This window comes from Geotrypetes seraphini, chromosome 4 (assembly GCF_902459505.1).
Source record: "Geotrypetes seraphini chromosome 4, aGeoSer1.1, whole genome shotgun sequence".
NCBI lineage: Eukaryota > Metazoa > Chordata > Amphibia > Gymnophiona > Dermophiidae > Geotrypetes > Geotrypetes seraphini.
Genome location: NC_047087.1, coordinates 65,248,105 through 65,270,031, shown reverse-complemented (window position 1 = coordinate 65,270,031; position 21,927 = coordinate 65,248,105). Strand labels below are relative to the sequence as shown.

The 21,927-nt window shown below is 43.9% G+C and overlaps 1 protein-coding gene across 1 annotated transcript in view; it reads left to right on the top strand.

The window, feature by feature from the left end:
• The first annotated feature begins 547 nt into the window (after positions 1 to 547).
• PLA2G1B (phospholipase A2 group IB) overlaps positions 548 to 21,927 on the top strand; it is a 34,265-nt gene continuing 12,885 nt past the window's right edge. Inside the window, exons 1-3 of the mRNA XM_033943429.1 lie at positions 548 to 598; positions 9,268 to 9,424; positions 20,079 to 20,206. Of these exons, the coding sequence (XP_033799320.1) occupies positions 565 to 598; positions 9,268 to 9,424; positions 20,079 to 20,206 (319 nt within the window). The 5' untranslated portion in view covers positions 548 to 564. The remainder of the gene's footprint in view (positions 599 to 9,267; positions 9,425 to 20,078; positions 20,207 to 21,927) is intronic.

The following is a 21,927-nucleotide window of genomic DNA, read 5'->3' as shown; positions in this document are numbered from 1 at the left end:
TCTACCACTCGCTGCGTGAAGAACCAAGGGCTCCTTTTACTAAGCTGCGTTAGCGTTTTTAGCACACGCAGCATTTTAGCGCACGCTAAACCCACGCTACGCGGCTAGAACTAACGCCAGATCAATGCTGACATTAGCGTCTAGCCCACGCGGCAATTTAGCAGGCGCTATTTCGCGTGTTAATGCCCTAACGCGGCTTAGTAAAAGGAGCCCCAAATGTGAGCTAAGCCAGGCTAGGCAATACAACAAAATATAGCTTTGGAAAAATATACTGTAATATGATCAAATGCAGAAAGGAACAAAGAGAGTAAGCAATTCAGAGCAAAAAAGGAAGATCTGCTTCTGTGAAATGTGTGAGTATGCCACCAATATGTATCCACACCGGGATTCTAGCCAAAACCCTCTTTATGTAACTGTTCTGGTGTTGAGAACTGGCCATTTGTTCTGTGCTATAAACAAATACTAGATTAGATAAGGCTGGACCCCCAAGGCCAGTCATTCATATATATAATGGTACAAGTCTCGTAGAACAGTCTCAGCAAAAAAATGTCAACAACCAGGAAGATGTTTCAGCTCCTTCTAGTTTTCTTTCTAGCAGGTAAGGGTAGTTCTTTTAGTTTTTACAGATATATCTTGAATTAAAGGCATGGGTGCCGGCTCTGTAGGTGCTGTGGGAGCTTGAGCACTTCCAATATTGAACAAAGTCCTTGACTGTTCAGAGAAAGGTCATTTCCATTGGGTTTAGCACTCCCAATAATTCTGAAAAGTTGATTCTTATGATTAAAAGTAAACAGGCTAAAGTTTAGAATATATATATATGCTTAATGAAAAGCCCAGGGAATTTCAGTAATGTAAACTCAAAGGCTCAGATTCTATAAATGGCGTCGTAGGTTAGGCGTTGGTAGACACCCTGCTGTTGCCTAACTTAGGGCTCCTTTTACTAAGCTGCCCTAGCGTTTTTAGTGCGCGCTAACCCCGGGCTACATGCCAAAAACTAACGCCAGCTCAATGGGGGCGTTAGTGTCTACTGCGCGCAGCAATTTAGAGCGCAGGCTAAAACCGCTAGCGCAGCTTAATAAAAGGATCCCTTAATTGCTTTAATTGATTTTAATCAGTGCGGTAATCGACTGCGCCGTTAAAAACCAATTACAATTTTATTTATTTATTAAAAATACTTTAATATTTGGTACATACAAAGATAACAAAATACAAGAAAATCACTGGAAAATAATATGCAAGAGAAAAAAAAGGGAAATTACAACTTTTTCAGTGATACAGTCCACATTATTGGAGCTGCTTAGTACCTTAATAAAAGTAATTTTTCAATACAAATCAAAATTCTCTATTAGGAGCAGGTTTAGGTTTATTTGGCCTTTTTTTTTTTTTTTTTTTACTTGTCACTAATTATCCTCAATCAAAGAAATATTTATGAAACTTCCAATAAGGTTTGGAACAACTTTCTCCTAAGTTGAGTCTGACTGGAGACATCAGGAAAAACATTTGCTGTTTGACCACAAAACAAAGCCTGTTTTTTCCCCAAAAAAACAATTTAAGGATAGCCTGCTTTTCCATTTCAGATTTAAATACAATCAACAAGGTAGCATGTCTGGCTATTATATCTTTGATTAAAAAAGTACCCTCCTAGACACCGGAATTGCATCTAAGAATGGTGCCTAGCAGCAACTAAGGTCAAGCAGCCATAGTTAAGAGCAAAGTTGACCTTAGGTGCCGCTATGTGCGATTCTCCATCAAACGTAGGCACCAGTAATGTAGGCCTTTAAAACCATGGCCTACATTACCATTGCCTATATTTTTCAATAGCTATGATTCTGTTAATAAAGACTATATATGATTGACATGTGACGGCACTATTTATGGAGGCATCAGCCAATGTAGGCGCCATTAACAGAATCCGGGTCAAAATGTCTAAACACCAATAAAGCTATAAGCCACTTCATGCTTTATAAAGGAAAGGTGGATTAAAAAATTTAAATTATTTATTATATTCCCCCCCCCTTTTTACAGAACTGTAATGTGTGTTTTTAGCGCCACGTGGTGGTATCAGCTTTGATGCTCATAGAATTCCTATAAGCATCAGAACTGTTACCACCATGTCCGGTGCTAAAAACCGCTCTACATTTTTAAAAAAGTTTGTAAAGTTCACCGTTTACTGAAAGGAGTTCCATGGCTGGTACTAGCATACTTTGGCTTCACTAAGGAGAAGTGTGATTTTAAATTCCTCTTTACTTGCTGCCCTTGAAGCAGCCTTCCATTGGTGAAATGTGGCCATATCAGGCAATTTTAGTAAAAATATATATTTTATTTTAGCTTTTTTGATTCATTATTGTTCATCATAATACATTCTGTGCAACAAAACTGCTTCTCTTGTGATGTCATCATGAATAACCAAAACAGTTGATGTTCAAGATGAAGCTTTTTTAAAACAATGTAGTAATCTACATGAACATGTCTAAGACCTAATACACTGGGAATATTGGACCCAACACCGTCAGTGTTTTGACACTACTGTCTTCCTCAGAGGTCTCTGTCGGTCCTATGAAAAAACTCGTGGACTAGATACAGCCTTGCAACACATGCTCAACATCACGAGAGACGCCATATTGCCTTAGGACCCCGGGTTTTTTCATAGGATGGTGTGAATAACGCTGGATGGTGTGAATAACATGAAGAAAGACCTGGTGAAACTTGAAGAATGGTCTGAAATTTGGCAGCTAAAATTTAATGCTAAGAAATTCAAGATCAAACATTTGGGCTGCAAAAACCTGAGGGAACGGTATAGTTTAGGCTGGGGGTGAAGAACTTATGTGCACAACAGAAAAGCAGGACTTGGGTGTGATTGTATGTGATGATCTTAAGGTGGCCAAACGGGTTGAAAAGGTGACGGCAAAAGCTAGAAGGATGTTAGTGTAACCCCTTCCTTCTCAGACTGAGGTAAAAGGTATCCCTCTTGGAATAAGACTTATTTTGTAGTTGTGAACACCAAGGGGTAAATTGATACCTTTCCTCAGGAGAAGGAGTGAATTCCATAAAAAAATAATAATATATAATAATAAAATATAATGTAACCTGGAAATAAAAATGTTAATTAAACCATAAACAAAATAGATATAAAGAAGCACTAAGGATTCAAAATTTAAAATAGAAATAAAATTTAATAAACCAATGCTGTATATCAAACCTAGACAATGAAATTCTACTTCCCCTCTGTACAGTTCTTCTTTTTCCACAGATTAGGGTATTTTAGGCTTTCTGTCCTTTCTGTGTAGGGGTACCACATTGGCACGCTGTTGCCAGCAGACTCTCTCTTCCTGAAACCAACCTACTACTCTAACTAAAACCAAATCAATAAGAAAAACCCTATCCTATATCTAATAACCTCACAGTTGCCTAAAATACTTTCTAAGTTAGGAAAAAACCCTATACTATTTCCCTCCCCCAAATTTCCTATATATAATCACAAAACTCATCCTTCCTCTAAACATTTCATGCATATAAACCTTTTCCCAAAATCCCAAAAATCTTTACAGAAATTATTCCCAGAATAAGATTTCCAAGGCAGTTTCACAACTTTGCTTCACTAATAGTCTCTCACAACATTCCACAGAAATTTGTCACAGGACATCTCATCAACTTCTCCATAAATCAGCACCACAGATTTATTACACAGAGACTGAAAATTTCTCTAGAAATCAGGTTTCAAAAGCAGTTCACAACCTTGCTTCACCAATATTTCTTTCACAACATTACACAGGACTCTCACACAGGACCTCTCATAAAATCTTCTGCAAGAATCAGCACCACAGATTTGTCACTCAGAGAATCTCTCAAAACACTTCCCAGAAGATACTGACAGACTATTTCTAGCATCAAATAGTTTCACAGATAAAACAATTCTTCACATCAACCAGAAAGAAATGTTTTCATCCTTGGATAAATACCAGAATCTATATATCAAACCTCAACTTCAATCAAACTTTGTACTTTGTCTCATTCCTGGCTGAATTGCCTTGCTTTTAACTGCTCTCCTTTTGGTTGTATGTTCCTTTGCAATTGTTAATAAAGCTATTTTTTTTTTTTTAAACCTCCAATTCCTATTCAAAATTCAATAAAACCAGCTATAATTACCTTCTCACAAGGCACAGAAACCAAACTACCTGCGCACAGATCCAAGTCACCCTCCCAACTGTCAAATCTGACAGTTAGAATGTTCAAGCAGCTGATGCTGATTTCTGCACTAGGACAGCAAACCTGTGCAGGAGATCAGCAACAGAATACCAAAACTGCACCAATACAAAAAAAATTTTTAAAAAAAAACACAAATCAAACTTCTCAAAATAGGAAAAAACCCACAGGACTTACATTCCAGATTTTCTTTGCTTTAAAAACCCTTTAAAATCTTCTTTAAACCCTGTTTTTCTCACTCAGGTAACTTTTAAATTTTTAACCCTGGTTATACTAGGTTGCATAGGGAGAAGTATAACTAGGAGGCATTGATGCTCCTGTATAAGACTTTAGTGAGACCTCATGTAGAATATTGTGTACAATTCTGGAGGCCACACCTTCAAAAATATATATAAAGGATGGAGTCAGTCCAGAGGAAAGCTACTAAAATTGTATGTGGTCTTCATCACAAGGCATATGGGGACAGATATAAAGATCTCAATCTGTATACTTTGAAGGAAAGGCGAGAGAGGGGAGATATGATAGAGATATTTAAAAACCTATGTAATGTAAATGCGCATGAGTCGAGTCTCTAATTTGAAAGGAAACTCTGCAATGAGGGCATAGGATGAAGTTAAGAGGTGATAGGCTCCGGAGTAATTTAAGAAAATACTTTTTTACAAAAAGGGTGATAGATGCATGGAATAGTCTTCCAGAAGAGGTGGTAGAGACAGAGACTGTGTCTGAATTCAAGAGGGCCTGGGATAGGCACATGGGATCTCTCAGAAAGAGAATGAGATAATGGTTACTGCGGATGGGCAGACTAGGTGGGCTATTTGGCCTTTATCTGCCATCATGTTTCCATGTTTCTAAATTTTGTTTAGTCTGTGCTCAGAAGGTATGCTTTTGATTTGAAGATTAACTTTTGCAACTTCTTGTTTGGGGGGAAAAACAATGCATATATCTGTTTGTTTATTAAAAGTTTTAACCGCACTTCGATTTATCAACAGCACGGTGTACAAAATATATAAAACAAGAGATAAAAAAATGCCATTTAAAATAGGAAAGCAAAGAAAAGGCAAAAAATAAATTAATTAAATCCAAGTAATCTATAAATCTAAAAAACTAAAAACAAAACAATTTTTGTGTAAACCTTGTTTAAATAGTTGCCAAAAAGAAACAGGATCCTAAATCACCCATCCTCTCTCATAAAAATGCTATACCAAAAAGATGCGTCTTAACCAATGATCTGAATTTTACATAAGATAACTCAGAACAAATTATGACTGGGAGGGAATTCCAGAGGCTAGGAACTGTTGCAAAACAGGCAGACCTCTGCGTAGATGCTAGACGTACCAAATGAACAGCAGGTAAAGCAAGTTGGTGAGTAGTCAATGTACGTAGACTACGAGAAGGCTTATAGGGAACTAATAATTTTCCTAAATAGTCTGGTTGACCTGATTATAATGTTTTATATGTTTTCTTAGAAAACCACTTGTATTGTATTGTAATCAGAAAGTTTTAGATGGTTGGAATTGAAGCAGGCCATTCAGGCGGGGTTCCCTGAGTAGAAAAACCTTAATGATCAATATAGTATGGAGTTCTTATGCTTTCAGGCAGACTTCCTGGGTCACCAGGCTGCCCAGTGGTATAAATTGTTAACTGGACTTATTAAAAAGAAACCAAACACTGGTCTGAGAGACATTTGGAGCATTGAGATCAAGCATCAAATTTCTACGACTCAATGGACACAAATTTGGACTTGGAGGATGAGATGTACAGTGTCAGCATCTATGAGACAAACATGGTTTTTTCTATTACATAGAGCATTATGGACCCCTGTTCGGTTACAAAAATTGGATAGCTCTAAGTCTAATAAATGTTGGAACTATCATCTCGAAGCAGGGACTTTAGATAATTTATTATTCTATTATCCATTTGTTATGACATTTTGGAAATCAATTTGGGACCAAATTAATTGTTTATTAGATAATTCAGTGGCATTGTCATAGGATACTGTGCTGTTTGGTATGGCAATGAGAGCAAAAGGTCAGATCTCTTCAAATAATAACAAATTATTACTTATAATGACTGGGTTTGCCATTCAACAAATTACTTATAATTGGAAGAACTGGAGTAGACTAAATTATAATTTTTGGTGGATTTCTCTGTCATATATATAAAATGGAAAGATTTATTGCAATACAGAAAGGGTGTTTTAGGAAATTTCAAGATGTGTAGGAGCCATTAACAAAATATTGTTCTGATTAGATGACATCTTTTCCCTTAAATTTACAGGTTCAATTATGAGGGAGGAGGGGGATAATTTTATTATCTTATTATATATGGTACAATGTATTTGATTATATAATGGGAAGGGTGGGAAGCATGGGTGATAATAGCATATTATTTGTACTCTTGATCTAAACTAAACCTTAAGTTTGTATACCACATCATCTCCACAGAAGTAGAGCTCGACACGGTTTACAAGAGTTGGTATAGAAAGGAACTACATTGAAAAGTGCTGCTGGACTGGGGAGCAGGGAAGAGGGACAAGGGGAGCACGGAAGAGGTGCTGCTGCACAAGGAAGTGCTTATTAACATTATTCTAATGTGTTTTCATTCAGTTCCACTTGTAGCTGTTTAGTTTTTGTTTAAAAGATAATATTTATAAAGATAAAGATTTATAGTTTTAAATAGTAAATTCTACTGTATACTATTTAAAACTATAAATGGAGACAGCCCAACCTACCTAAACGACCGCCTCATCCAAACCACCTCTACCAGGCATAGAAAAACATACACCCCATTCACTTACCCCACAATCAAAGAAGTAAAAAGGAAAAAACTATACAACGGACTACTGGCCACTCAGGCAGCGAAGAAAGACAACCAAGTCTCCAACCGATTGACAACAATCCCAGACTACAAGATGTTCAGAAAGGAAATAAAAACTATACTCTTCAAGAAATCCCTTAATAAAGCTTAATACCATGATAAAGCTTATCCCCCCTCTTACCATCCCCTCCCTAACCCCAGATCCTACTTTTCCCTCTCTTGGAAACCTTCTCTGATCTAACGTTGTAACCCTTCTTCCATAACTCTTTTTGTAATCCGCTTTGAACCGAAAGGTAATGGTGGAATATAAATCTGTAATGTAATGTAATGTAAGTTCTGCTTAACACAACGAGTGGTGGACACCTGGAATGCTCTCCCAGAGGAGGTTATTGCAGAATCCACCATTCTAGGATTTAAAAGCAAACTAGATGCACATCTCCTTATGAGAGGCATAGAGGGATATGGGTGACTAAAATTACACCAGGTGTACACCTGGCTGGGCCTCCGCGTGTGCGGATTGCCGGACTTGATGGACCAAAGGTCTGATCCAGAGATGGCAGTTCTTATGTTCTTATGAAGACGTTGGATGTCATCCGCATATGCAAAAATTGTAAATCCGATAGATTGGGCCATAGTGAGAAGAGGGGCTAGGAAGATGTTGAAGAGTATAGGGGAGAGAATTGAGCCTTGAGGGACACCATAGGTTTGAATGATTGGTAGTGAGGTGGTTTCTTTGGAGTATACTTTGAAGTTATGATCTTCAAAATAAGAGGAGAACCAGAGAAGCGCAGAACCTGAGATTCCACATTTTTTGAGATGACTGAGGAGAAGGTAATGATCAACATTATCAAACGCCGCTGACAAAGTCTAGAGAAATTAGGAGAACGGATTTGGGATGGTCGTGAAAGTAATAGCTAGTGGAAGTGAGACCAAGTAAAGATAATTCTGTGGAGTGGTATGAGCGAAAGTCTGTTTGGTTTGGATGAAGAGCATTGGTTTTCTCAAGGAATTTTGTAAGCTGGTTGAGTACTATTTTTTCAGTAAGTTTGGCGACTGGATAATAATTTACGGGCTGAGATTCATCTGAATTTTGTTGATAGGGGTTTGTAAATATGTCTGTGCCCTACCTTCATGGAAACTAGAGAATGACACGAGGAAAAAAATTTATCACCTTTCTTGCCCTGTCCCCATGAGCTCGTCCCCATCCCTACCCTGTCCCCGCGAGCTCAGTCCCCGTCCCCGCTCTGCAAACTGTCAGATCCCATCCGCACAAGCCTCGAATAGTTATGATTTTATACTGAACTTATTTTATTAAAGTATAAAAAGAGACAATATTCTGTATAATTGTCATTTTATAAACATAAATAATACAGAGCAAGAATCAACAAAACTGCTGTCTCCCCTCCCTTTCACAAATATCCCCTCCACTATTGTGAAAACTGAACAAACCAAATTACTACAGAATGCTACATAGAAAAATCAAGCTAACAGTCACACATGGCAGGAATAGTGTTAGGGGAGAGCAACTAGGGCAACTGCCCCCTGGTCAGAGAGAGAGCCCTAAGCTAGCTGGAAGCTAAAGGAGCACAGCCTGGGCTTTGTGGTCCCCAATTATTTCTAATACCAGCTCTAGCAGGATACATATTTCAAATCTGAAATATTCTGGTAATTTTATTCTTCAAATCACATTGGTCTCAGGCTTTGGTTTTGGGTTCCTTCTGTCTTCATTGTGGCATGGCTTGTTCCTGAAGGTAAAATAAGTGCAAGAGGAGTGGGGAGGAGATGCCGAGTCTGACACGGGTGCAATTTTTTTTTCCAAAGGAGCAAGACTTTTCACTGCTCCCACAGGGTGGTAAAAGGTCTTGGCCCCGTTACCGCGGGACAGTGAAAGGTCTTGTCCCCATTCCTGTGGTAAACTAGTTGCAAATGCCTCCATTCCTGCAGGTTTACTGCAGTAAACGGTCCCCATGTCATTCTCTAATGGAAACCTGAAATAGTCATATTACTACTCTGCTATTTGACTAGTATTCTGTGATCCAGTAATTTTCATAGGACTGTGTGAAAACTTGTGCACCCCTCTTTCACTTTTTCTACTAGTTCCCTGCCTGCCCTTACTATTGAGTTTTGTTTCTGTTCCAATGATGTTTAAGTGGACTTTGTTTTATTACTTTCCCTAGTGTACCTTTGTCATTTTGGGGCAATTCAAGTGTTTACGACATTAAAGAATAAACCATATATTTCTTTTAGTAAGCACCATCGATGCTGCTCCTTCAAAAGCTCTGTGGCAGTTCTGGAATGTAATCAAGTGCGCTGTTCCAAACAGTGACCCTATAAAAGATTACAATGGATACGGCTGCTACTGCGGATTTGGAGGACAAGGAAATCCAAAGGATGAGCTGGATAAGTAAGCAAACAAATTAGGGATGAACATTCTTTTGATAATGAAATGTAAAATACATCAAAATGGGCTGCTTTGTTTCAGGACATTCTCCAAATGAAACAACAACAACAAAAAAATGTTAGTAATCTATTAATTATATTTTAATTTTGCCTTGTTTGCCATTTTAAGTCTGTGACACTTAAAGTCTATGGAGAAACAGAAACACTGCATATTTTTTTACTCTTCAACCCAGATATCCCAGAGGTAGTGGGAGATAGAGAAAGCAAAATGGCCAGTCCCCAGACTTGGTGCATGGTAAAAGACACCTTCAGTGAACCTTCAGCCTTACACTCCCCCCCAAATGAACTTTTTTGTCCCTAGCCTGCAGGTCCAATTTTGGTACCAAGTTGGGGGGCATTGGGACAGGAGGCTTGCTGGGAAGCGTGAAGACTGAACGCCGGCAATTGGGGTGATGAGGACGCGGCTCAGGAGACTGTGAGGTGTTGGCGTGCGGCGGCTCTCCACGAAGCCCTCCTCCTGGCAGCCGCCGCCAGCACCAATCGGGACCAAGCTTGCCTGCGCTTCCTCCAGCGGTTGGTGAGTGAGGGCGGGAGGAGGGTAGTGGCTAGAGTGATCCCTGCCTACGCGTTCTAAAATGGAACGCGGCCACGGATCAGAAATCACAGCGGCAGGGATCACGAAATTTCAAGAGCGCATGCGCGCTCTAGGGTTTTTTATATATAGGATTATAATGTGCCACAAAAACATTTACTTCATTTAGTCTGCCGGAACTAAAAAAGTTTAAGAGACATTGTTTTAGAGTTTCAAACCACATTTAATGTGGATTGTTTTATTTTCTGTGTATGACATAAATCTCTGCTGAATAAATACCTAAAAAGAACATTTTAATTAGACTGACATTTTTATACAGAAATTCATCAAAATAAAAATCTACAGATTGACAGTTGGCACAGTGATGTTCCATGATATTAGAAAAGTGGAACTTCTGAAGTCTGAAAAAAATTAAAGACCATATTTATGAGCATAAGAGGCCTCTCTCATACAATTCTATTAATATACAAATGTACAAATATAATATATTATTGAGTATATATATCTGTATGCCTCGTTATATGTATGGGTCTGTATATATGCATAGGGCCGGTTTTAGATATGAGGGGCCCAGGGCAGAAATTAAGAGGAGGGGCCCACATCCCCTCTCTTCCTTGTCCTCCCTTCCCCACCCTCCCCATACTGCTATTTTTATATTTTCTACCATACAGGACACAAGTCACTGTCTCTTTCTGCAGTGTTACATTGTATGCAGTTTCTGGCTTTTTAAGGGTGCCATTTCATTTTTGTCTACATATGTTGTATTTTTATCTATTAACCTTTAGAGCGGAATAATACAGCTATAGCACTACTTTATCGTAAATGAAAAATAAAATTATTTTTTGTATTTGTGTGTTCTGGTAAACTAGGGCTCCTTTGACAAAGCCATAGTAGAGGTTTCTACTGTGAGCCGGTGAGGAATTTTTTGAGCGTTGAAGCATTTACCTCACTGGCCTATGGTAGAAACTTCTACTGCAGCTTTGTATAAGCCAGCATTAATTTTTCTAATCATGCCGATTCCAGTCTCTGGTCTCTGCCTTCCGCTGTCTTCTCTTAACTCTGTCATGCCAGGGTTTCCTGTTCATTTGACATTTTTCTCTCTTCTCTTTTCTTCTTCACTTCCTTCATTACATTCATCTCCAGCATTGATATTTTCTTTTCAGTTTGTTCCAATGATTTTTCTGCCTCTGTCTAGATTTCATTATTACTACCTAATCTTCAAGTTCCTTCTTTTTACTTCATCCACCTAAAGATCTTCATCTCTTTCTATCACTCTGACCCTCTGGTCAGCTTGGGTCATGTCAGTTTTTTTTTAACCCTTTGGCCATGCTCTAACCACATCAGGTTGCTTTTGGCCCTTGACCTTGCTCTGGCCAAATCAGGTTAGAGGATTAGGCAAATGCCAGCTTCTCCTAGGACAAGCAGGATGAGTCAGCCACATATGGGTGTTGTCCCAACAGCTCCCAATTTGCGGATAAGCTCTCCAATAGCTCAGAGAGATTTTTTTTTTCTCTGAGCACGTGCAGTGCCCGGGCCCCACTGGGCATGCCCGAGCCCTACCCATTTCCCCCTGCTTCCCCCTAATCGCCAGTCTTCAGTTTCCGCCCGTTCCCATCGGTCGTATTTTCTACAGCTCTCCATTACAACTTTTCTACTCATCACCTTGAAGATGCCTGAATCATCTAAAGAAACGACTGGGATGCAGGAGAAGGATGAATACACTGGATCCTCATGAATTGTGCGCCCACTGATTGGATCTGGCGCTCGAGGTTTCCGTGTTGCTTGCATTGTGCGCACATGTCACCACGTGCACGCAAGCTAAGGAAGAGGGCACTGAGAGACTTCATGAAGAGAAGTGAGGCCCGAGAATCTTCCTCCAGCAGCCATCCTCATCGGAATGCAGCAGCGGGGGATCCACAAGCTACAGCGGCAAGGAGCCTCCAGGATGCCCTGGCTCAGCTAATCCCCCCGCCTGCACTCGGCCCAGTAGAGAAATATCTCCCGGAGTCCCTGCATGTTGCCGCTTACAGCCAGCCTCTGCAGGGCAGCTGATAGGAGTCTCACCAGACCGAAAGATCTCTCCAGGAGTCCCTGCATGTTGCCGCTTACAGCCAGCCTCTGCAGGGCAGCCGATAGGAGCCTCACCAGACTGAGAGATCTCTCCAGGAGTCACTGCATGCTGCCGCGTAAAGCCAGCCTCTGCAGTCAGCAGATTGGGGTTTTCGTCCTCCAGACTGAGAGATCTCCCCCGGAGTTTTTGCATGCTGCCGCGTAAAGCCAGCCTCTGCAATCAGCAGATTGGGGTTTTCGCCCTCCAGCCTGCATGCTGTCGTGTACAACCAGCCTCTGCAGCGAGACGATCGGGGTACTCCTCCAGCCCCAAAGGTAAGTCCTATCTGCTTGTTTTTGGGAAAACCTCTGATAATCTTTTGCAGCCCCGAGGGCTCTGCCCCACCCTCCTCCCAATCTGAATCTAAGGAGAAAGAAACTCCCATGCTTCTTTCCCTTGGAGGGGACCTGCAGACCTCAGCTTGTAAAGGACATGCTGAAAACAAAAACAAACAAACCAAAAAACAACTGCTTCTTTCCCTCCTGGGGTCTTGCAGAGTCTGCAGTTTACACCTTTCCCACCCCTCCCCCTCCCCCTCTCATGTCGGGAACAAGGAGTCTGCCTTTCACAGCAGGGTGCTGATATCATCAGTGATGCGGCATGTCAGACCATGCCTCTCCAAAGGTGGGGGTTTAAAACTCCTCAGCCTAAAGAGCAGTTCACTGCACTTCAGATGCTTTTCCAGCCAGCATGAGGGATTCTGCTACTATTTATGATTTCGATAGCACTGAAAGGCATATGCAGCGCTGTACAGTTTAATATACAATAGGCAGTACAGCAGGAGAAGCCCACTCAAGAGGCATTATCACTCCTCTTTCTCTGCCTCCAGGCACAGTGGGAAACGCAGCCAGGATCACTGGCTCTGATGAAGGGGTGCATCCTGCCCCCTCTCTGCAGGCTCTCCCCCCCTCTCAAGAAGGACAGAGAATGTCGATGGGGTACATGGAGTCACCCAACCAGTTAAGTGAGCAGCACATGAACCTGTGAACCACCAGGGGTGGGACCAGCAGCAACAGTTAATCCTCCTGCTGACCCACTCCTCTCTCAGTGGGCAACACTCCCCACAATGCCCCCCTTTAGAGGGAGCCACGCACAACAACATGGCGCAGTCCAGCGGCATGCCATGCACCCAAGCAATGGAGGAACAAGCAACACACCAGCCTCCTGCCACGCCCCAAGTCACCACACACAAAAATAAATAAATAAATAATTAACGAAAAAAGAAAACCCACAAACGAGGACTCACCCCAAGTCCCTCCAGAAACTCACAGCCTTTCTCAAGATCCACGTGGGTGGACAACAAGTACCCAAGACAGAGTACTACAAGGCCTGAACTACCAGTACCAGTACTTCACGCAGGCAGTGGCGATTCCAGTCCACAAGAACCTCCTGGACTGCAGAAATGAGATTTGGCTGACTCCCTCTTCAGGGCAACCAACATCAAGGAGACTGGGATTGAAGAACCAGATCTTTCCAGCCCAGGGATTCGACAACCCACAGCAGCCATACAGGGACATTGCGGTAGCCTTGGCGCTTAAGAGAAACAGGGCAGCACGACCTCTCCCCCTCCAACGCCCCGACAGGGAAGGACCTGAAAAACCCTGGATTCCACAGGGAAAAAGACCTTCGAGGGCGCAATGCTGAGCGCAAGAATTACTGCGCTCCAGTTCCAGATGCGGCTTTATCAGGAGGCCACTGAGAGAAAATAAATAAATAAAATAAGATAGGGACTCCAGCTCACTACCGAGCCAGTCCACACTGGCAGCAGTCTGTGCCCCAGCACTCGCAACAGTAACATAACTGCTACGCAAACAAGCACCACCCGAGGGGCAGGGGCATCCAAGACAAAAACAGAACCTTGACCACCCTCCGGCCCAGCAGGATCAGATTGTCTGCGAATGCTTGGCCCAGGATCACCATCGACCTGTGGGCCCTCAGCATCATCAAACAGGGATTCCGAATTCGTCTCCACTTCCGCCCCCCCCGAGTGGGCGGGGCACCCTCCATCTGACGACCCAATTTTCCTGCAGCAAGGAGAGGACCTGCTTCGGCAGAATCAATAGAGGCGGTGACGAACAGAGGAGATCACCAAGGGGTTTCTACTCCAGGAACCCCCGCGTCACCATGGACAAGGACAACGCTTGTTCCTGGATCTCTACAAGCTCAACAGGTGCATACAACAAGGTCCAGATGCACTCTCTGGGTACAGTCTTGGCCCTATTTCAGCCCGAGTATTGGCTGAAACATGCACCCAGCCCACAGGAGGCATCGTCGCTTCTAAAGCCAAGACACCTCCAGTACAAGGTCCTGCCCCTTGGACTCTCAACGGCTCCAAGAGCGTTCACAAAGTGCGTGGCAGTGGCACATCCTCGCCTTCAAGGGGTGCACGTCCTATCTTATCTCGACAGCTGGCAGCCCCGACAACCACCATAACCCTCCTCCAAGAACTGGGGTTCCTCATCAACTACATGAAATCCCACCTGATACCCACCCAGGAGATATCGTTCATCTGGGCTGTCAGCGACACCACACAGACCAAGGCCGTCCTACGGGACTACCAGATCGACGCCATGACATTCCTGGCCCAGTGCATCCCTGCCAGCAGCTCATCATCAGCACGCTCCCTCCTGTGTCTCGGCTGCGGTCTTTGTTGTGCAGCACACCAGACTACACATGAGATCCCTGAATGGGCACCTCAGACGTCACTGGGACCAGTGTACCCAACCTTTGACCACCCAGATATCCATTCGCCAGCCCATACACAAGACACTTCACTGGTGAACGGCCCGAGATAACTTAGCGAAAGGGAAACCAGACCACCACCTCACCAGCTGGTGGCCACCATGGATGCCTCCAAACATGGAGGGGGGACACACCTTCTCGATCCTCGCACAGGTGTCCTCACTCCATATCTACCTACTGGAGCTCAGGGCCATAGGGAATGCCCTCGAAACCGTCAAACAGGCAGGGCAGTCCTCACCCAAACAGAAAACCAGGTGGCCATGCACTACATCAACAAGCAGGGAGGGACAGGGTCAACCTCGCTATGCAAGGAAGCTTGCCACATGTGGGAGTTCACCAACTCCATTCAATGCCCCATCCAGGCAACTTACCTCCCGGGGGAGCAGAATGACCTGGCAGAAAGACTCAGCCACCAGCTGGATCCCGATGAGTGGTGTCTCAATCCAGCTGCGATGAAGAAGATCTTCAGCACCTGGGGCACACCGAGCATCGACCTGTTTGCAACCGAACCGAACTCAAAATACTCGACCTTCTGCGCAAAGAGATCAACCCATCGCCGTCTCAGCCCCGACGGTCTTTCTGTGAGTTGGAACCATGGACTCTTATACGCCTACCCGCCATACCCTAAGTCCTGCAGAAGATCCTTCAGGACAGAGCAACGGTGATCATGACTGCCCTGTCCGGGCCCCTGCAACCATGGTTCCCGTTCCGGCAAGGGATAGCGGTTCTCCCACCTCTCCCCCCTCCCGATCAGTGCAGTTCTCATAACACAACGCGGGAACCTTACCCTCCACCACGACCTGCGTTCCTTAGCCCTGACCGCATGAATGATGAGAGGATGAACCTACCTCAAGACGTGGAGCACACACTTATGGCAGCCAGAAGACCTTCAACCAGAAAATGCTATGGGATTGAAATGGAGAAGGGTCCGCTACCGGTGCACAGACACGCAGCGAGACCCCTACAACTGCCCCATACCAGACATCCTGCAGTACATACTGAGCTTATCTCAGTGGGACCTAAAACCCACTTACATCAAGGTCCACCTAAGTGCAATCGCGGCATACCACGCTGGCCTAGACAACAAACCAGTGTCGAGGCATCCAGTAATCACAAAATTTCATGAAGGGACTGTTCAATCTGCACCCACCGGTCAGACCACCACCGCCCGGATGGGACCTCAACTTGGTGCCGCATCAGCTCACCTCGACCCCTTCAAACCTTTGGGGGAGGCAGATCCCGTATTCCTGGCTGGGAAAACCCTGACCATCGTGTTGGCCGACACACTCCTCCATGAGAACAGGGTGGTATCCAGAACCCACCCCCGATTCTTGCCGAAGGTGGCTTCAGCATGCCTCCCGGCACTCTACATCTCCCCACAGGTAGGCACACTGCCACCTCAGCAACACCTCCTGGACTGTGTGCGGGCCCTGACTATGCAGCAGATTAGACAAGCCTCAATTGTTCGTCTCCTACGACCAAAACAGATCAGGACTTCCGGCTCACGCTGGATATAAAAATGCATCCCCTTCACCTATAGAAAAGTGCAGCGTCAACCGCAGGTGGGAGCCAACGCCCACCAGCGCAGAGCCATAGCCACCACAACGGCTCATCTGCACCACACACCAATAGGGGACATCTGCGATGCAGCCACTTGGTCCTCCATGCACACCTTCACCAAGCACTACTGCCTCGACATAGTATTCCACGCTCCAAATGCATTCGGCCGAGCAGTCTTGGAAGTGGCTCTTCCCTCCCGGGAGGGACAGCAACTACTAGCACAGCCTTGACAAACACTGACCAAGTAAGGTGTTATAAATATCGACAAACACTGATCAAGTAGGGTGTTATAGATATTGATTAAGTAGGTCTTCCAGCACTCCTGCCTAGACTGAATGTGGAATAGGCAAGTATGAATTCTCACATGCAAGTATGAATTGTCACTGTTGACCAGTTGGTTTCTCACTGTTCATTGATTTTCATTGACCAGTTTCGCTGTTCTGTGAGTTAAGTAGGTCTTCCAGCACTCCTGTCTAGACTGAATGTGGAATAGGTAAGTATGAATTCTCACATGCAAGTACGAATTGTCACTGTTGACCAGTTGGTTTCTCACTATTCATTGATTGTTATTGACCAGTTCACTGTTCTGTGAGTATTATTGCTCAGTTAACACAGCACTTTATCTAAAACCTTTTTTCCACAACTTCACCTGCTTTGCCTGATTACCCTGCCCGGCTCGGCCTCCACAGCCAGGCAAGGGATGCACAAAGCGTTAAGGCGCAGGTCCAGTCGGTACATCCCTCGGCTAGGGAGTCACCCATATGTGGCTGACTCATCCTGCTTGTCCTAGGAGAAAGTGTAGTTACTTACCTGTAACGTAGGTTCTCCGTGGACAGCAGGATAGTCAGCCACACAACCCACCCACCTCCCCATACGGCCGACCCGGCCACAGCTAGGAACATCCTGGGGATTAGGGGGAAGCAGGGGGAAATGGGTAGGGCTCGGGCATGTCCAGTGGGGCCCAGGCACTGCACGTGCTCAGAGAGAAAAAAAAAAACAACTCTCTCTGAGCTATTGGAGAGCTTATCCGCAAATTGGGAGCTGTTGGGACAACACCCATATGTGGCTGACTATCCTGCTGTCCACGGAGAACCTACGTTACAGGTAAGTAACTACACTTTTCATCCCAAGGGATACCTGAAAGCCTGGGTGGCTTTGCCGTATAGTGGTTTTCAACCCAGGAGATGTATTAGTCACCCCCTAGGTTAGTTAGGGTGAAGAGCCCCTCTCAGACCAGACATTCCTGAGCAGTTCATCATAGGGGTCCTGTAAACCTCCACATGAGGCTCCCATTCTCTTCCCCAATTTCCACTGTTCTTTCAGGGTCTATTTCCTTTCAATCACATTATATGTAAACTAGTCTTTAAGCCCGTTACATTAACGGGTGCTAGAATAGATGTGTCTGTCTGTCTGTGTTTCTTTATCTCTCTCTCCTTGGCCGCTGTCTGTATCCTTCTGTCTCCCCTCCCCCAAGCAAAGCTGTCTGCCCCCAGCACCCACCTCCCCCCAAATGTCTCTCCATGGCCCTCTTCTGTCTTCCCCCCAGAGCAAAGCTGTCTGTCCCCTTTCCCTATCTCTCCATGGCCCCTTCTGTCTCCCCCCAGCACACCTCTCCCCCAAAGCAGCCCCCTATCCCTCTCCCTGTCTCTCCATGGCCCCTTCTGTCTTCCCCCCAGAGCAAAGCTGTTTGCCCCAAGCACACCCCTCCCCCCAAAGCAGCCCCCTTTCCCTCTCCCGCTGACTCTCTCTCTGGCCCCCTTTCTCTGTCTGTCTTTTTGTCCCTCTCCCTGGCCCTGTGTCTTTCTTTCTTTCTGTCTCTCTCCCTCCCGTTGTCTGTCTGTCATTTTTCCCCATTTCCCTGTGCAGCAGCATTTCCATCCCACTTCCCTATGCAGCAGCAACGGCATTTCCCTCATATCCCCCCCTTTCCTGTGTAGAAGCAGTAGCAGCATTTTCTCCCACTCCCCCTTTCCCTTTTCTTACCTTATCTTCCCTGCTCTGTTCGGCCCCTCCCCCTTTTTTTACTGCCGTTGTCGATCCGGCCTGCTCCTGACCCTCCCACCGCCGACAAACCTCGGGACTCCAGCCGCGTAGGCAGCACTTTAAACACGCTGCTTCACGGCCTTCTACTGGCGATTTCCTCTGCCGCGTCTGTCTCCGATGATGTCATCAGAGACGCGTTAGAGGAAATCGGCAGAGAAGGGCGCAAAGCAGCGTGTGTATAGTGCTGCCTACGCCGCTGGAGCCGGGAGGCGACAAAGAGGGCAGGGGGTGCTAGCGGCCGGCAGCGGTGGAGAGCAGGGAAGGGCGCGCATGCCACTTGTCTTCCCTACTGTGAGGCTAGACCGTAAGCTGCGCATGCGCACTTCCTATGTGTGCTACAGCTCACGGAAAACGGACGCACGCATAGGAAGTGCGCATGCGCGTCTTACCGTTTTATTATAATGGATTAGTATGCAAATTAACTTTCTCCAATGGGGCCTATTCTCCATCTTTAGACCTAGGAGGTATTTTGATTGGGGATTTCCACAAGCGAAGTCGTTTTTACTTCCCTTATTCCAGATGATGGGACGTACACCCTGTCACACCTCCCATTCCCCTCCCTCATATTTCTTAGACTTTCTCAGACTGTGCCTTTCCTCCTTCCATCTTCTCTCTCTCCTCCTATTCCATCCAGAGTCTCCTCCCTCTCTCCCTTCCAATCAGTATCTCCCTTACCTCTTTCCTCTTCCATCTACTGTTTCCCCCTCTCTCTCTCCATTCCAATTTCTTCTCTCCTCCCCCCCCCTTCTTCACTACAGCCATCCAGGATGTCTTCTGTATCTCTCTCTCTTACATCCTCATAATCTCACATCTTCTCTACTTCTTCCCTAACATGCCATTTTGTCTCTCGTTCCCTAGCATTACCCTATCTGTATCCCCCCCAATTCAGCATCATCTGTCTTTACCACAATATTCCTGTACCATTCTTTTTTCTTTCCCCCATTATGCCGCATGGTCCCATCTCTCTTCCCCTCACCCTTCGATTGTCCCATTTTCTACCTCTCTTCATCCTAGTCACTCATGGAAGCCTCTTCCTGGTCTTTTCCTTTTGGAGTGCCTGTAGGAATCGGGATCTCTCTTCTCTATATGTCACCCATGATGAAGGGCCCTAACCCTATACATGCAGCTGCCAGCTTCATACCCTTCCCTGCCTATTGCTTGCTTCCTGTCTCTCCCACCATCACTGCAGCATGCAAAAACTAACCCTTACTGCAGGGCACTTCGCTATGCGCGCCACTGACAGCTTCTGTCCTCCTTCCTCCCCCTCATGATGTATCTTTTTATTTCATGGACTGAAGAGTCCAAGAAACACAGCATTAGGGCCCCACAGCTTGGGTTAATTTGTTTGTATGCTGTGCAGTGGTGGTGGGAGAGATAGGGCAGCATGTGAGTGACAGGCAGGGAAGGGAAGCAAGCTCACCTCACCAGGCAGTTGGAGGCCCCTTATAGCTGTGGGGCCCAGGGCAACTGCCTTGTTTACCCCCACTTAACAGCGGCCCTGTATATACAGAAAGAGGAAGTGTGCCAATGACTGAATTTGCCTGGATTTATCTTGAAATTCAACTGTAGTGTCAGTAATTTTAATGCATCACATCTTTTTGCCCCTTTCAGGTGTTGTCAGGACCATGATCATTGCTATAGTTCTGCTAAAGAAATTGAAAACTGTTCAAAACTGATTCACAACCCCTATACAGAGGTCTATTCATATACCTGCTCTGGAACTACTCTTACGTGTGAAAGTGAGTTTTGGGTTCTATATACAGTGTGTACAGTTGATTTACCAGATGAAAGAAAAATAGAAAACCACATTTTAACTTTTCTCTATTTAAACTTTCAGACATTAGCAGTATCAGGCATAGTTCAACTGCAAAAGCTTTAATGATGATAAAGTTCCAGATAATAGCGATACAGAATATTTATGTGTCTTCATACTTATTTGCCAAGACAATAACGCACCGCCTTTAACAGAGGCAGTCACTTTGGAAACCCAAATACTGTATAGCTTTCAAAACAAAAAGGAATAGAAAACTCTCTAAGAGTTGTACTGCAAGAGAGATGTCAAAAATATTGATTTCTTAGCTTAGTAACAGTATTTCTGCCTTTTTCTAAATAAGTGCCATTTTACTACTATTCCTGGTATTCTGTATTACTAAATGTAGGCCTTCCTCCCCCAACTTTCCTGTCTTTTAGGTATAAACTGGGTCTGGGGGTTCACCAATTTTCAGGTTTTCTACTGCTTCCCATTAGGCAAACCCAGGTGTGGATCCTATGTTTTAGGAAGTGCCTAACCATTCCAAAGTGCAACTGTACTATCAACAGTCTGCTTGGGACACAAGTGGTGCTTTAAATTGAAACTTTTTACTGATGTTAATTTATTCATTCCTACTTTCTCTTTGATACGATGTCCTCACTTGGATTTAAGGGCTCTGTTCTTTATTGGTTCTATTCTTATCTCTTACATTGCACCTTCAGTGTTTGTAGTGGTGGATCTTCCTCTACTGCTATCCCACTGTCAGTCAGTGTACCCCAAGGCTCTGTTCTGGGACCTCTTCTTTTCTTCATCTGTAAAACCCCCTAGTGGTGATGTGAAGCAATTACATTACAATTTAATTATTACAATTAAATGTATGAGATGTTATATTCATGGTCAGATGTTTCAATAGGTTTCCCCTTCAATTCACACAAACACAGAGGTTAAACATTTAAATATTTGTATTTATTTGTTGCAACTAAAAAAAACCAATAACAATTGAAAGTAAAAGAAAACTAAATAGGTATGTTCAAAAATTATCAGATGTTGTTTAAACAAGGTAAATTAAATTTAAATATAAATGAATAGCAAAGCTAATTTACCATTCATGTGTGATCAAAGTTACATTAATTACTCCATTATAGTTAGAGATAATATTCAAATCTCAAATAAACATGTCATGCCTTTCACCTTTTACTAAGGTGTGCTAGTGTTTATAGCGCACGCACAAAATTACTGTGCGCTAAATCACACGGTATGCATCTAGAATAATGCCAGCTCAATGCTGGCGTTAAGGTCTAGTGCGCACGTCAATTTAGTGTGCGCTATTCCATGCGTTAAGGCCCTAACGCACCTTAGTAAAAGGAGCCCATTGTTCCAGGATGTCTAGAACCATAGGCAAGTATTTGACTAGGTGACTCTCAGAGTGTTTCTCAGTTCCAAAGTTCAATAAAATAAAATTATAAAAATGTATATAAGTGTGCATACAAAATAAAGTATTTTTTTAAAAAAAACATTGTTTCACTGGTATCACTGCTTTCTTGCATTGGGTACCACTGAGCTACTATCCTATCTGAAATGAAAAGAAGCAAAACCCTAACCTCCCTAGATGTATGCAGGCTAAAGTCAGTTTCTTCTTAGGCTAAAGCTATGCATTTCTAACTACATGTGCAAAAGAACATATAATTCTTATATCCCTAAGCTGACCCT